A 16,047-nucleotide genomic window follows, 5' to 3' on the forward strand; every position below is an offset into this window, starting at 1 on the left:
CTAATGTATATGTCCTTTTCAGCTGTCTCTTGCTTGATTATTTTCAGCTGATTTTTGCTGTTCTTTCAGGAAAAAATGTTATTACACTGACTGGAGGAGCAAAACCATGGGCAGGTTGGTGGGTGATGTGTAGCTTCTAATTTTGTCAAATAGACACCCTGATAAATAAAATCCATTTGCAGTTGTAAATTTATCCAAGAAACTTGGAAAATTAGACTATTTCCATGAAAACTCAAAATATGTTAGCTCCAAGTGTTAAAATATTCATCTGTAACAAGATGCAGTACTTTAAAGCTTTGCCAGTTCTCATTTTAGAAATGCAGAAGTGCTTATGCCAGGAAAAAAGTGTCCCTTTTCCTGGCAGCACAGATTTCCTACTGGGTCCAGCTCTACAGTTATGTCTGCTCCCACCGAGAGATGTTTCTTGAGTGTGTAAGCTACTTTTGAGTGCACATCTTCAGTCTAAATTCTGGTAGTCAGCTATTTCTTTAAAGGTGCAAATGCACCATCTCTCATACACAGCCTGTTGAGCAGGACTAAATCAATGATGTGCATTGAAAGCAAGTTTGAATTTTTATTTGATAGCTGACAGTAACGTTTTTGCTGCAGTAAAAGACCTTTCACTTGCTGAGTTCTCATAGAATCGTAGGATTGCCAAGATTGGAAAAGACCTCCAAGATCGTCTGGTCTAACTGTCCAACCATTAGCCATTAGTGTAAATGGATCTCTTTCCCATAAGCCATCCAGCCATTGCATTAATGCTCAGATTGCTTGTAGTATGAGCTCAGGCTGGGATGAGAGGGCTGCCTAGCACAGGCAGATGAATGCCAACCTCACCTCCAGCTGCTCCTGGCACCTCGGAGGGGAGTGAATGCAGCTTGAGGAGCCTGGGGGAGCTGGGGAACTATAACTGCTCTCTCCTGCTCTAGTCAGGTGTCATGAAGCCTTGTAAATACTAATTGCCTATGGAAAATATATGAAAATATTTACAAGGGAAAACTCCTGAAAGAGTTTTATGTCATGGGTTTTCTTGAGATGAATCTTGAGATTACATTGATTTGGGTTCTCCTGCTGTTATTTTAAATGATGGAAAGTTCTCATTATTTCTCAGGAACAATCTACGGAGTCTCGTGGTAACAGTTTGCAAAGTAGTCATTTAGCAAAAATAGACAAAGCACTGCTGAGCATCAAAGTTAGAAAAAAATACACAAACAAGTAAAATATATTAAAACAAAACAACCTATAACATAAATTTACAACTGCATTTTTCCTCTTTCCGACCATCCACATGCTTGCTCCATTTTAGTGTACATTATGAAAAATGTAAGTGATGTGCTTTGCAATTCAAAGGCAAAATTCACAGTGCTTACTGCAAAATCATCTTATTTTATTTTAAATCCATCTGTTGAGTCCTAGGTATTAAACAAATGTGTCTTCCTTATTTAGAATGACAGATGTCTGAAACATGCTGCTGGAGTCATGCAGTACCTGTGGACCAAGTAAAAAACAATTTTAGTGCCAGGTTGAATTTCCATTTGAGAAAAGTGTTTTTACCTATGATTTAACTGAATTTGGGGTCTATTATATATATATATATATATATATTCTCTGGCATTTTGTACAGTCATGTACACGAAAGAATGATTTGGAATAATATAGAATAAAAAAAATCTGAAATTGCAAGCTAACTTTAAAATTGCTGACATACATCTCATCATTTTAACTTGCTGCTGCCATTGTCTCTGCATCTTAAGTCTTTTCAAGTTTAACTTCTATGCAATTCATCAAGTATTTCTTAATATTTCTAAGCTAAGAGGAGTTTACAAGAGCAAGAATGGTGAATGTAGATTTAAATATTTGTAGAGCAGTGGTAAATTTTTAAAGCCACCGAGTTTCCGTGGTTAAGAATACGGGTAACACTGTTAGCTTAGACCTTGCTGGGATATATATGTTTCTCTGAATCTATTGATCTGAAAAGCCTTGTCAAAGGAAAGGAAGTTCCCAGAGTTGGAACACTGAGGTAAAAGAATGCATGTATCAAAAATAATCTGAACTCTCTCAAATTTTTGATCTTGATTGCATCTTGTATCTCCCCTATCAGACATCCCTGAGCCAGTTAAGGGGCAGCAACAAGGGTATAAAAATTATAAGCCAGTGGTTTCAGGATGTGGCTTCACTCTCCCCAGTGAAACATTAAAATTGTTTTGTACTTGTAAGACTAGAGAACCAAAAATGAATTTGTTCAGCAACTGAGCTGCAGTGCCTCAAGACTTCTAAAACCTCTTGTATTTTTGTCATAATATGAGAGGCAAACACAGAGCAAATTGCTGGGTACTGACTGTTGTCAAAATATCCTATGTAAGCAGTTGCTCAGTTTTGGTGTCCTGTCTCATTCCATTGTAACTGTGGATCCTGGTCAGAAAATCCCAGTACAAGTTTCATAAGGAGAAATAACTGCACCTATAAGTCATTATGGTTAAAGAGTAAAAAAGTGGCATACACTTGTACACATAACATGGCAATATAGAAGTATTGTATATCAATCTGCCTCAACTCTGAAAGAACAGCCGCAGTGCCTGGCCTCATCATGTTAGATGAATTCTCAGTGCACCAATTTCACCTATATAGTCCTTCTTTGCACTGCACTCTGCTAAGTAGACATAATCTGAAGGGATTTTTGGTCTTACTTCTCCAAAAAGAATAACTGGCCATATAAAATGTAACTACACTTGAGCAGTAAAGCTGAACAAAGCTGAAACTACATGCATCTTCATAAAATATTATTCTTTCTATCAAAGAATAAGGTGTATATGTATTTCAGAATAACTTATCATAGTCCAAAGTGCATAAGGTTACAGAAGTGCCAGTGGGAGTGATTTCAATAAATGTATGTGTGAACGAGCAGCAGTGTTCAACTGGGACATATTTGGTCTCATTGTATGAACAATAAATTTCATGAGTGCCTTAACCAGACTGGATCTGGCTTCTGCTCTTAACTGAATAGTCTACAGTTAAATTAAGGCAGGACCTGATCCAGCATCACCTTGAAAGTCTCCAGGGACAGGACATCAACCACATCTCTGCGCAACCTGTTCTGGTGCCTCACTACCCTCACTGTAAAACACTCCTTCCTTATATCCAACCTAAATTCTTCCCTCTTTACACTTGAAACCATTTCCCTTTGTCCTATTGCAACAGACACTGTTGAAGAGTCTGTCCCCTTCTTTCCTGTAGCTCCCCATTAGATTCTGAAAGGCTGCTGTCAGATCACCTCAGAGCCTTCTCTTTACTTTCAGTGAAAACTCCATGAATGTTAAGTATCTTCTTTATCTGTAGAGTAAGTGAGCCAAGAAAAGAGGCTTTTCTTTTGCTAAATTAATATTGAACATGGGGAGATGTACATTTCAGTGGAACTCTCTGCTATTGTATGATGCTAGGTTTTGGAATGACCAATTATAAGTAAGGTAGTGAAGGGTCAAAAAGCCTTTCTCTCAGAAGAAAAAATGTAAATGTAATGTTGAAATGGTTTTTAGTTTATTCCAATTCTGCTCATCATTGAGTCTGATTTCCTTAAAATAAAGATTATCAAATATTTTTTTTCAGCATTTGGAGAGTAAAAATGATCAAGGCTTTTTACGTCAGCTAGTCTGAACTAATTTCACAGTATAGAATCTGATTTCAGATGCACTGCTCTCCTTCCTGACGTATCTGGCTATCTGCCTGTTTCAAAATATGTGGTTAAAACAATAGTTTGTTAGCAACAGGAAAATAAAAGACAATCACATGAAAACTTCTTGCATATGCAGTGTATAACTTTGTGCTGGAACAGCTTGCCCTGGAACTCTTAAGATAATCATCTTGCATGTTAAGATATTGGTTTAGCAAATGAGATACTGAAGGGATGCACCTGTGTGGGAATTGTTTTCTGTTTCAGCTTTATGACCACAATTCCCATGAGTTGTGTTTCTCATAATGCTTAGTATGAAGAGTATCCCTCAAGTGCAGTACCACTTAAACAACAAGAGTGCTCCAGCACCTTGGTAATACGTAGCAAGAAGATACTGAGAATTTTAATTGTAGTTTTAAAGTTATGGTCCCATATTTGGCTTAGTTTTCTGTCTGACATGATGTTAGACATGGGTAGAACTTAAAATGCTTTTGTGGATAATGAGGGGCACATTTTCACAGAAGTGGCTTTGCTGCCTGAAAGTAATATACTAAGTGCCCATTTGAATTATGAAATGGAGAGCTGTGCTTCTGCTTAACACAAGTAATTCTGTATTTATCTCAAACAAAAATCTAGTACTTAGCATTATGCTTTTTGTGGTTCTCTTTATATGTTGTGCACACGTTGTCATTGAGTAAGGTCCACACCCACAGAAAAATATTATGGAGGGAATGTTTACCAAAAATCCCTTGTTTTGTTCTTGTTTTTTCCAAGATCTCTCAGGCAAATCTGGTGTCATCATATATCATTCTATAATAAGGACTAACCCTTAAATACTCAAGTTTTATTGCAGTTCAATATCAGAAAAATACAGACCAACAAGGCGTGTGAAATTAGAGCAATAGGTCAATAAATTTCAGCGTTTGCTCAAAAATAAACTACACTGCAATGTATTATTCCATCTATAGGCACTGTCCTTCCAACACTATTTAGTCAAAATGCCAGTGAAGAAGAAAGAAAAGAAGAAAGTCTTTTATTTACCAGTATATGATCTAATCAGAAAAAAAAAATAATTATGTTCTGTTTGTGTTACAATGTCAACTGTTAAGGGACTGCAGGTAGTGTAGCTTCCATTTCATTTGATATATTGCTATACTGTTTCCTAACGTAAAGCCAGGAAATCACCTGTTTTCATCCCCTTTCTGTTATGATGTCACTGAATAGTCAATGATGGATATAGAAATTGCAAGCAGGTATGAGTATCCAAATTTACATTTCTTATTGTCTCAGTTTGCAGAGGAATATGAGAGAGCTGAAGAGCTGGTTGCCTAGAAATCCAATGAAGCTTGATAAGGAGGCCCTACCAGATCTTGAGGAGACAGATTGTTACACAGCACCCTTCAGCCGTGCACGCATACACCAGTAAGTGTTGGAACTGGAAACACAGTGCCAGGAATTTTTTTTCCTGGCAGATGGTCACTGGCAAATGCCCAGCATCATGTCTGGTATTTTCTATGGAATTTACTCTGAAAGCAAAAAATCCGCTCTCTGTTGCTTGTGATTTGATATTTATAGCCAGTACTACAGGCAAAAGGTTGACTGAAAAATGACCATCACCTTTTTGATTTGGAAGTTTTTCTTTCCATTACATTAGAAAATGCAAATACTTGCTCAAATTTGCTTACCTTGATTGTGTCTTTTACTTAGGCAAAACCTGAGACAGCTGCTGGAAATGGGTATAGCTGGAAATGAGCTAAATACAGTGTCAGGGCTTTTGCCATCAGCTGTGCATTTTAAAAATGCTGTTGTCTGTGAGAGAATAAATACATATACTCCAAAGAAAAATGGTGTGCGATCACTATCAACAAGCTTATTTGAAGTAGTTTAACTGTGTTATGATTTTTTAAAGCACCAAAACAGTAAAAGTCTTGAAATTCCAGCTGTTTGTTCATTTTAAGATTCTTTTGTGGTACTTATTTAGGAGAGCTAGGTCTGTATAATGTAAAAACAGAAGTTTGGCCAAATAGGTTTTTTTCTTCTCAGTGAAGAAGCTATGTGTGAGCAGACTGGCTTCACCATAGAAAGGCAGAATAAATGCATCATCATCAGGTTTTTTTTAGTAATAATTTATATTGCATTGGGTCAATCACTCGTTCATGGTGAAGTTTCTCCACCAGCTCAGCTGACGTGATCAACTGCAATAATGTCACCTTTGGCACAGCTGAGTAGGGAAAAGCTCTTATGTGTCAGATTTCTGGCAATCAGAATCCTGAGCCATCTGGGAAAGGCTATTTGTGTTATTTGGCTCTATCTTAGGATTCTCTGAGGGAAGGAGGTTCTGGAGCTGCTCCTCAAGCATCCGGTGCCTGGAGATAATTATTATTTCTCCCTGAATGGCAATGCTAGTAATTTTGTACTCAGGTGTCAGTTATGTTGTGAATTTCAGGATGACTACTACTTCTGAAGAGCTCTTTTTTGTTGATGTTGTTGTTGGTTTTGTTTCAAATGTATATTTGGAATGAAAATTACCAAAGCAGTAGGACATACTGGAAAAAAAAATTATTTTGTTGTGTTTTCCCAACAGTCTGCACTAACGGCAATTTTTTGTGGTCTGAAAAGATGCTCTAGGAATGTAAAATCTCGTATCTTGTGCAGTAACCAAAAAGCGTAAAGGTACAATAAATGACTGTAAGAAAGAACATATTGAGCGGTTATGTTTCAGCACCTGTGAATTATTTTGTTTATTGAAAGACATCCATTATTTCAATAGCTTTACAATAAACAACAAAGACAGCTTCTTCAGCAACTCCACAAGAAGTAGAATTGTGCATCACATGCTACAGAGAACCAAGTATGAAGATGGAAAATCCAAAATGGGTGAGATTGCTATATTTTTTTCTAGCCTGAAGCTATGAAAATATTCTATCTGTGCTTGCTTGATGCATGCAGTTGTTCTGTGAAGTAACTCAGTGAACAGTAGGAATTGGTTTTAGCTAAATACCCATTTCTTAAATAAATTGGAGAGATGATAATAGCTTCAGTGATAACGAGCCATAAAAGAGATAACTTAGACCTCAGAAAACTGACATGACTTTTCTAGGCTGGCCCTGATACTGCTACAACCCAGCAGTCCCAGGCCAGCAGAACTAATCAGAACTACACTTCAGTTATCTGTTGTCTCCATGCAGCTCAGAGACAATTGACTTTAAGACTAAATCCACTTTATGCCAACAGTCTTATTATAATACTATTTATCAGAAGGTCCAGTTGTTAATTTTCATTTGCAATTGATAAGAGTATATACGTATGAACTTCTCTTTTGTCTGTAGGAATTCAATAAAGAATTTAACATAGATATACTTAAAGATGATAGCAGTTACAAAAAGTTGTTGCTTGAGTTTCTGGGAGTAAAGCAGATGTAAGAAAATCATAGAAACTGAGGGCTGAAGTCAAATGCTAGTGAAGTTGATGGTGGTAAGTTTCATCTTGTAATTAGTGTAATTTGTATGTTCAAATGGACAGAACAGAAATCTGTCATGAGAATTTACTTCTTGGGTGAACTTGGCTACACAAGTATGTCCTCACAAACTACTGAATCATTTTATTAGTATTATTAAGGTTATTTATTCCTTATTTTTTATAATGTCCTTTGATAGTAGAATAAGCCTGGTTTTAGGAGGCCCCTGGGACTGGATCCAAAATGCTCTAGCAGAATTCTGATCTTATATAAACTCCTTCAGCTGGTTCATATTTAGAAGTAACAGGATGGTCTCTCTGTGCCTCTCGCTGTGTGCATGCCAGATCATCTGGTCACCCGTATAATCCATATCATATGCTCTGATTAATATAACAATAGTGTAACCACCTCCTCACACTTGATCTGGCACAGGAACCCTACCAAGAAAGAAAAGTTGGAGACACTGACCCTCAGAATGCTATAGTTTGGCAGAGAGAGCTTGAGGGATCATAAGGCCCCCAGCTGATCTACTGATGATTTTCATGTTTAACATCATCTTGAGTACCTAATAGGAACATGCATTCTCCTTTTGTAATGTGAAGATTCTCAGTGCGTAATGCTAAATCTACATTAAAAAACATTGGAACTACTGCATTTCTTTCTTTCTTTTTAGGTATTAATAGACTACTAAACAATGGAACATATGAAGCAGCATTTCCACCACATGAGGTAATCTCATTAAGTTTGTATTTGTATTTATGTTTTGATAAAAAACCTCCACTAATATTTTGAGATATTTCATTGTTTATAATTTTGTCTTGCAAGTTTTTTATTTTGCTATGTAATGCTGAGTTATTAATAGCTCTTAAATTAACATCGACTTCTTGAGGTTTTTTCTTTATCTGCCACCATTCAAAAACACTCTTTTTCTTTCAAATGGATTGTGCAGTAGATCTAACTTAGGGAAACTGGTTCTTTATTTCCTATTTGGACCTTTTTGCATAGTCCTGGGTAATTTGTTCTTGGCAGTATCTTCTTCAGTGGATTATAGTCTACTGAAGACTGCAGAGGTGTGAAATAAATGAAAAACTTTTATCTATGTACTGAAAGGATAAAAGCAACCCACACATCTTTGGTCATCATAAATGCCTATCGGTAGCATTGTAATTCCAGCTGTGAACTCTGTGGTTAATTGGGCTGAGTGCTGTGACTTTATCTCATGTTTCAAAGGACTGGTCTATGCTTCAGAAATTGCCAAGAGTAATTTTTTATATTGTATTAATAATTAAATACGGGAAATTCAGAGAAGGAGTACTATAGAGAAATAATTGAATATCACTGTTAATGCTTCAGTGGGGCATTACTGTAGAGAAAGGTTAGTCATACTGCTAGAAAAAGCTGTGAAGCTTTCTGTTGCTTCCAAATCCACGCTCTCGTATCCATTTTGTGACATAACAAAGAAATATAGATGCAAGTGACAATTTCAGAGACTCAGTGCAAGTTTAATGAAGTCATCTTTTTAAGCCACTCTTAATTGCAGCTTAACTGGTGCTAAGGATAGTGGCTAAACACACCAGTTCTTTCCTTATTTTTTTTAATCACAGAAATAAACAAGAGTGAGAATTCAGCCCCAGTGGGAACACTATGAGACTTGTTATGGATAAACAGTGCAAAAAGAAGCAGAAAAAATACTTAAAATGTACCATTCCGGGTAACGCTTTATGCAGTGCACTCATTCTTTCAGATGACTGTGAAAATAAGCTTGTGCTCTGCCCTTATGGATTTCTAGATGTTGCAAAGGCCGCTCCATGCTGGTATTTTTCTGAGTTATGCTGATTTTAGTGCAAAACATTGTTTTTTAGTCATTCATAAACCAGATAGCAGATTCCAACAAATAGTGTTTCAATGTGAGCAATTCTCAAGATATCGAATTATAAAATTCAGAATGACTAGAACTACTTGAGTCTATCAGGTTCATGTTTAAGAGTGTCTCTGTTTTCTTCCCACAGTGTGATTCAGCTGTGAGTTGTTTGATGAAATATTTATTTACCATTTATTTTTATTTATTGAGTGTTGCCCAATGAAAGGACATTCGGGGGGGGGGGGGGGGGGGGGGGAAGAAATCCAATAAAGACATTGTGCCTCAGAACTGATGTAAAATGACAAATACAAGCAATTCTCCTTAGGATGGGTTTACTAACTTCTTGGAGAAGCTGGCTATTTCAGAAGTGTATATAACTGTCTCTCTTGCTGCCAACTTATGTACTTGCAGGTGATGTTTGCTGGAGTTGTCCATAACAAATTGAGATCTATTTATTAGGAGTAGTAGAGTCTTCATTTAGAATTAGATTCAGATATAGAAGGAATGCATTCATTTTCCATAGTGTCTGGTAATATGTTTCATTTCTTGGTGTTTTTTTTCAGGGAAGCCACAAAAGCAGACATCCCATCAAAACACACGGAGCTCAGAATCACAGACACCTCTTATATGAGCGCTGGGCACGGTGGGGAATGTGGTACAAGTACCAACCTCTTGATTTAATCAGGTATTAGTACTTTTACGAGCAGCTTGTTTCTGTGATAGAAAGAGCCTGGAAATGATGCATAATCTATTCTGCTAAACTGTTAATTCTTTTCGCTTTCTGTAAAATTTAGTACTATTTTCTGTAAAATTTACTACTTTCTTACTCAGGTAAGAAAGGGATTCTCTAAATTGCTTCTTTTGGTTGGTCTTTTGTGCAAGGCTGAATAAAAATAAATAGATCCAGTTGTAGGTTGGAAATTAATAATAAGAAGCAATTAGCATTTTAATGTCATAGATTCCCAATTGTAAAGCAGAGAAAAATACATAGGCTGTGGAGCTAAGCATGTGCTTACTTCTCATTTTCTGCTCACTGCTGCTTTAACTCTTGCTTGCTATTGCAACTGATACCCAAGTTTTGAAGATTTACAGCTGAATTTCCAGCCTGCGTTTCCCATCTCTTATTATCTCTGTTAATAGTTTGAAATATGTCATATTATGTGTGTGCTTCTCATAAATGATTTTTATAATAGAATACTTAAGCGGTGCCAACCTATACTGTTGCTTTCTAGAGGCTGTGTGTATGTCTGTATATTTGTGTGTAAATAAAGTTTCCTCCATTTGAGGCTGTTGAAATGGATACCTCCATTAAGTCATTGTGAGGAACTGAAAATTGCAGAATACTTCAATTATATCCTTATAAAATACATGTTCTAAAAAGTCTGCAATTAGCGTGACTGGAATTCTGTGCTAGCCTAAATTAAAACATTTTGGTAAACTGACAACAGCATTTACTATAAGCTCGTAATGGTGATTCTTTGTTAGCATTTCTGTACTACTGTGAAGATGGTGGCTACTGCAAGTTTTAACTTGAGAAAATGTATACGTTTCCTTTTCATGTAGGCGATATTTTGGTGAAAAAATCGGACTGTATTTTGCCTGGTTGGGATGGTATACTGGAATGCTGATTCCTGCTGCCCTGGTTGGACTCTTTGTTTTCCTTTATGGGCTGTTTACGATGGACTCCAGCCAAGTGAGGTAAAATCCCATTAAAAAACATAAAATAGCCTGCTAAAAATAAAGAACAGCCTGGCACAAGTTAGATCATTTTACTTTTAAATGCTTTTCAAATATTGTAATCATAATAATAACCAAGTAGAACACTGGGTTCTTCAATCAAGTCCACCTACTTTGTATATCTGTTTTGCATCAAGCTGGATGCATAGCATTTACAGCAAGCACTCTTACCATTGCATCTGCAATGATTTCCATTCTGTCTGTAAGAAAGAAGTGCAAATACCAGTTCTAATGTCAACTGTACTGCGTAGGTTATCATTTTATGCTAATTCTAAGATAATGGGTGTAAATAGTGACACAATCTTTATTTTTATTTCCATTTTGCCTTAGGCTGTAGTTTAGTTCAGCTGTAAATTTCTACCTATGTGTATTTTTTCCCCCTCCAAATGTTAGTAGTGTCAAATTTGTTGAGGTGATCTGCAGCCATTCGAGGGCAATATAACCACGTGAAAGGCACCTCATTTCCAAGTTTCCCACTGTTGTGATTTTGCTCTGAGTGTGATTTATGTCGATTTAGAAATAGTGATGAGAGTGTCAGATTTGAGTGCTGACTGTGTTTTTAGGAACCATTTCAAGAGGAAGCGCCCTTATTACAACAGATTATCATCAAACAGAAGGATATTAGTGATCATACAATTATAGCTGCTGCTCCAACCAGTTTGGATGCTTAGGCAGTAAGCATGGTAGGATCAGATTTCATAGGAAATGTTTCCTGCACTGGGAGCAGGAGTATTTGACAGCTCTGTGTGGAACTGTCTTTGTTTTCTGTCACACAGTGAGTTATTATGCTCTGCAGTTCTGTAATTAAGCCCTTTTCAGGCATGCCATTTTACACCAAACTCCAGAGTGACTTAACAACTTCAGCCTGTATTAAAAGTAATAAAATGCAATAAATGTACCAGCCAGGAAACTATGCTATCTTTCTCTGTATTAGGGCTGTTTTGAACAATAAATGTACATGAAATGCAGAGATGCAATGAAAAGCAAGTAGGGGGTCATCCTGTTCTTGAGCACAAGTGTTAGAAGTATTGAACTGGGAGACGTGCGTTCTTCACCTTTAGAATGGCACAGTTACAGCAAGGGGGATCTTGTCATTATTTACTGTGCTCAGGGCATAGCTTGATATTCCAGGCACTAGAAGAGCAGTTGTAGCATTGGCATTCCCCAGAAAGAAAAAATAAATAAAAACAGAATTTCTCAGAATTTAAATAAATTAATTATATACATCCAAACTTTGAGCTGCTGTGTGCTTGTGCAAGCACTGTGTGCTGCTTATCCCTTGAATACGTGTCTCCAGCTTAGCATGTTTATAGGAGAGACAGTTATTTTGCTTGCAGAAGTTTCAGGGCACGATTCTCAGCTAAGCAGACGTAAACTAGCTTTCATATTTTCCAATCCTAATTTTTTTTCTTGGCTGCTGCTGAGCAGCTGCAGATGAAGCAGGCTGGTTCATGGAGGCTGGTTGTCTCATGTTCCACCCTGAGGCACTTTAGTGCAATGCTGGGCTGCACACAGATCTAAGTCCCACCTGGACTCCTTTCTAGAAGCAAAAGCCTGAAATTCAGGTAATCTATTGTATAGGTTTAAGGGCAAGGAGTAGTTATATATTGTTATAGCTAACATTAACTAGTATCAACTTCAGAAACACCGACAGCGTGTTAGTGCACAGGCCTGTGTCGTGTGCTCTGTGCAGTCCCAAAACATTTGTAATCTGGACGTGTTCATTCTGGGGAGGTCATCTCGGGATTTTGGAGTGTGAATTTGTGCATTCACTCTGACTTGTCATGACACAATAGCATCATCTCTGTGCATTGCTGTAAACAAATTAGTAAGACGTGCTGTGAGATTGTCCATAATAAGGCAGATAGAATGCACAACCTATGTGTTCTAGTTCTCACTGTGCTCTGAGACTATGACGTTATTTATCTAGTGTTTCTGTAGGAATTCCAAAGAAACTACTATATCAACATATCATTTTTAAAATATCCTTTTTGATTTTGAGTTCTGCAGACGTGAAATTATGCAAACACAATGTGCATCAGCCATCGGGAAGAGACAGATCCAGGTACATTACTCTGAACAAATCTAGGCACAGGAAACCCAGTAGCAATTAGCACCAATTATGGCAGTGTCCTCATGGCCACGTTACCCCAAATCCAGTGTTATTTTCCGTTCATGTGGAACTGAGCATTTATCCTATTAATGTCTATAATTATGAATCAGTGGATATTAGGAAGTGTTGATTTACAGTGCTGTGAATTATGTGGGCGGGAAAAAGGAACGGTTTTCATCTGTCCACAAAACTTGAACTTGCAAGTGAGGAAATCATTTTTGCAGAAGCATGCTTTTCTCAGAAATGCCCATTTACCTTTCAGGATTAGGAAGCTGGCTTGAAGGTAGCTATCACGAACCCCCCTCTAGTGGCTGCAGACAGAAAAAGACCATTTTAATATTTCTCTGCTGAAAGAATGAGAACATACATGAGCTGCATTGCCACAGAATCAAAAGCTGATTTTGATGACAGCCTGAGGTTTGCTGCAGCAATAATCAGAAGCTCGTGAAAAAATGCTGTCATGCCTAAGAAGTAGTTTATCCTGGTCACGCAGTGTACAGGTGCCTGCCTCAGTGCCATGCCCGCTGTCTGTTCTGCCATGAGGTGGTTATAGGGGAACTCTCACTGCTGAATGCTTGCAGCCAAGGGCCTTCAGTCCTGGAATGGAAAGGCAGTCTGTGAATTTCATCCTTGGCTGCCACAGCAAGTTTGAAACTGAGCATATTTGCTCCCTTCTGATGGTACCCTTCCTTCTGTGCCCCGCTCACAGTGCCTTTTGCCCCTTGTTATAGAGGATCCCTCGCTTTCTCAGATTTAATTTTAGGAAAGCTTTCAAATCGGATTGAATCACTCAGTGACTGAGCATGGAGAAAGAAGTTGAAATAATAAAATGAGAAGGCAACCCCTCAGTACACTGCAATATCAGGGATTGTATGCTGCTATAAGCAATTGTGCATGTTTGCCTCGTGTTTAGAAACCAATTTTTCTCCACAGAGATGCAGATTTATTGAAAGCATGTTGGAATGGGAGATGTTCTTTTTCTTATATGAGATTGCAATCAGGCTTGGTGCCAGGATTTGGCACTGAGGCCTCCCTGGGTGCTTTGGCTGTTGTGTCAACCAATACTTCCAGGACTCAGCTGTTAAATGAGTGTAACCAAGAGAGAAGTTCTGAGAGTGAAAAAAACAAACAACGAACCAACTCTATAGCAGTTTCCAGAATATTTGGATTACATTTTAAAGGCTCAGATACAAAGGAAGAAAAAAGCAGAAAGTGAGCATGTACGTCTGGTTTTATACACTTGTAAATATTTATTGATCCATTTGCCCTTCCTGAGCTGAGAAATATGTGGTTGTTGTGAAAAGGGCTTTAATTAGACCTTTACAGGTCCTTTCATGGTGCGTGTATTGTGCATCTTTATCATCAAAACATCAAGCTATCACTTGTCATACCCTATATAAACTAAATCTGATGTATTTAAGGCTGCTTTTGGCACCTTTCTACAGATCTTTATTTATCACTGTTAGTATCTGGCCAGGTGTGAACACAGCATATCTATCACTGGCAAAATAATTCAGTAAAATCCACGTTATGCAAAAAACAAACAAACAAACAAAAACCAGCACCAAGACTGTAACTCAAGGTAGAGAATGCAAACATCTAGCAGTTATTATGTTGAATTTAAATTCTACATACTGTTGAATTCAGCCTTATATTGGACAGCAGATTGCATCATTATCAAACTATTGTATCCTATTGTTGAAAAATGATTTCCTTTGCTTGCTTACTTGCATGGAAATGCAATCAAGAAAATTCTCTTATGGTGGTACACTAAAAGTTATCTGCTGCTCTGAAACAATAGCGCCGCTCGTTCTTGCTTTCAGGATTCCTTGCAACAATTATGTCCACATTATGTTGTAGGGCTTTTGTGAATTAGTGGTTATGATGTGAAGTACAACCTAAGATCTCAAAAGGTTACATCGTGACAGCTGTGGTCTTTCATTTACCATTCTGTCAGATGGGATTTAATACATGTATTCATTTGGAAACAAACATAATACTCCATATAGTATTAGAACTGTAAATTCAGGTTTTATGAGGAGAAGAAGTGAAAGCACAGTGTTAATGAAATTACTCATTCCCTGGTGTTTGCAATATACCATTACTTTGCTAGTGTGACATTAGGCTTGTCAGCATTGTTCATGGTGATTACTGAGGTTCTCTGCTTACTTACCATGGTTAAAATTTTGCCTTATAATTCATTTTTGTACTTTTTCTCATTTTGTTTCGTCAAGGCACTTACTTATATACTACCTCTGAATATGAGTATTCCTAATGAAGTCAGTGACTTCATATTCCCAAACCTTAGAACCTCTAAACAGTGGAATGTGGTTTGTAGATATTTTGCCCCAAAATTAGGATATTGTTTTCTTATTATCCCCTAGAAAGAAGAACCACAGGTTCTTTCTTAGGTAATAAAAATGCAAAGATTTGAATTGCTAATGCCAGATTTCCCTCTTAGTGGGTTTTTATGCTGTGACCCACTGATCATAGTGTGTACAAAATCATACAGTGGCATAGATCTTCAGCTGATGTAAGCTTGGATAAGTTGACTGAAATCAGTGATGTCCATCTTCTCAAGTTTTTTGTCTTCTATATGTGGTATATGCAGTAATTTGATCGGCAACTAGGAAACGATGTTTTGTTCTTCAGTTCATTATACTTGTTTTGAAGTGAATGGCATGTTTACAAGCACAAGGATTGTAGCATGATGCCCAAGGACATTACATCAACTATAAAGCCCACAGTTTTAGGGTTACTGACTTGAGATTAAGCTTTTAATGCTAAACATTCCCTTTTCATTTGTTTTGAGTCAGTTTTGTGATTAGGCATGCTGTTAACTAATAGAGACCACAAATGGTGCAGCCTCAAAAAGTCTGAAAGCCCTTTTATAACCTTTATTTTCCTATCTTATCCTAAAGCAAAGAGATCTGCGAGGCAAATGAAACCATCATGTGCCCTATGTGTGAACGCAATTGCACGCTACAAAAGCTCAATGAAAGCTGCATATACGCCAAGGTAATTATTTGTTTACTGCTCTCCTGAATGTTTTTGTCTAAAGGTCCACTTTCACTGTGTAATGGTAGCCTTTGTTTCAGCAAATGGTGTGATGGTACAATGCCCTATATCCCTGCTTCTAAATAGTCTAGGAGATTCAGAGATGACTTAGAAATTTGCTTTACTTTCTGAAAACATTTTCTTTCTAACTTCTT

General features: G+C 37.3%; 1 protein-coding gene across 1 annotated transcript in view; it reads left to right on the forward strand.

Annotated features, from left to right (window-relative positions):
- ANO3 (anoctamin 3) overlaps nt 1–16,047 on the forward strand; it is a 166,687-nt gene that overhangs the window by 123,702 nt on the left and 26,938 nt on the right. Inside the window, exons 7-13 of the mRNA XM_065755419.1 lie at nt 70–114; nt 4,958–5,089; nt 6,438–6,544; nt 7,798–7,853; nt 9,549–9,670; nt 10,549–10,683; nt 15,757–15,853. Coding sequence (XP_065611491.1) covers nt 70–114; nt 4,958–5,089; nt 6,438–6,544; nt 7,798–7,853; nt 9,549–9,670; nt 10,549–10,683; nt 15,757–15,853 — 694 coding nt within the window. The remainder of the gene's footprint in view (nt 1–69; nt 115–4,957; nt 5,090–6,437; nt 6,545–7,797; nt 7,854–9,548; nt 9,671–10,548; nt 10,684–15,756; nt 15,854–16,047) is intronic.

The sequence above is a fragment of the Cyrtonyx montezumae genome, unplaced genomic scaffold, assembly GCF_038088225.1.
Source record: "Cyrtonyx montezumae isolate F1298 unplaced genomic scaffold, pur_monq_1.0 scaffold_10, whole genome shotgun sequence".
In the NCBI taxonomy this organism is placed as follows: Eukaryota; Metazoa; Chordata; class Aves; order Galliformes; family Odontophoridae; genus Cyrtonyx; species Cyrtonyx montezumae.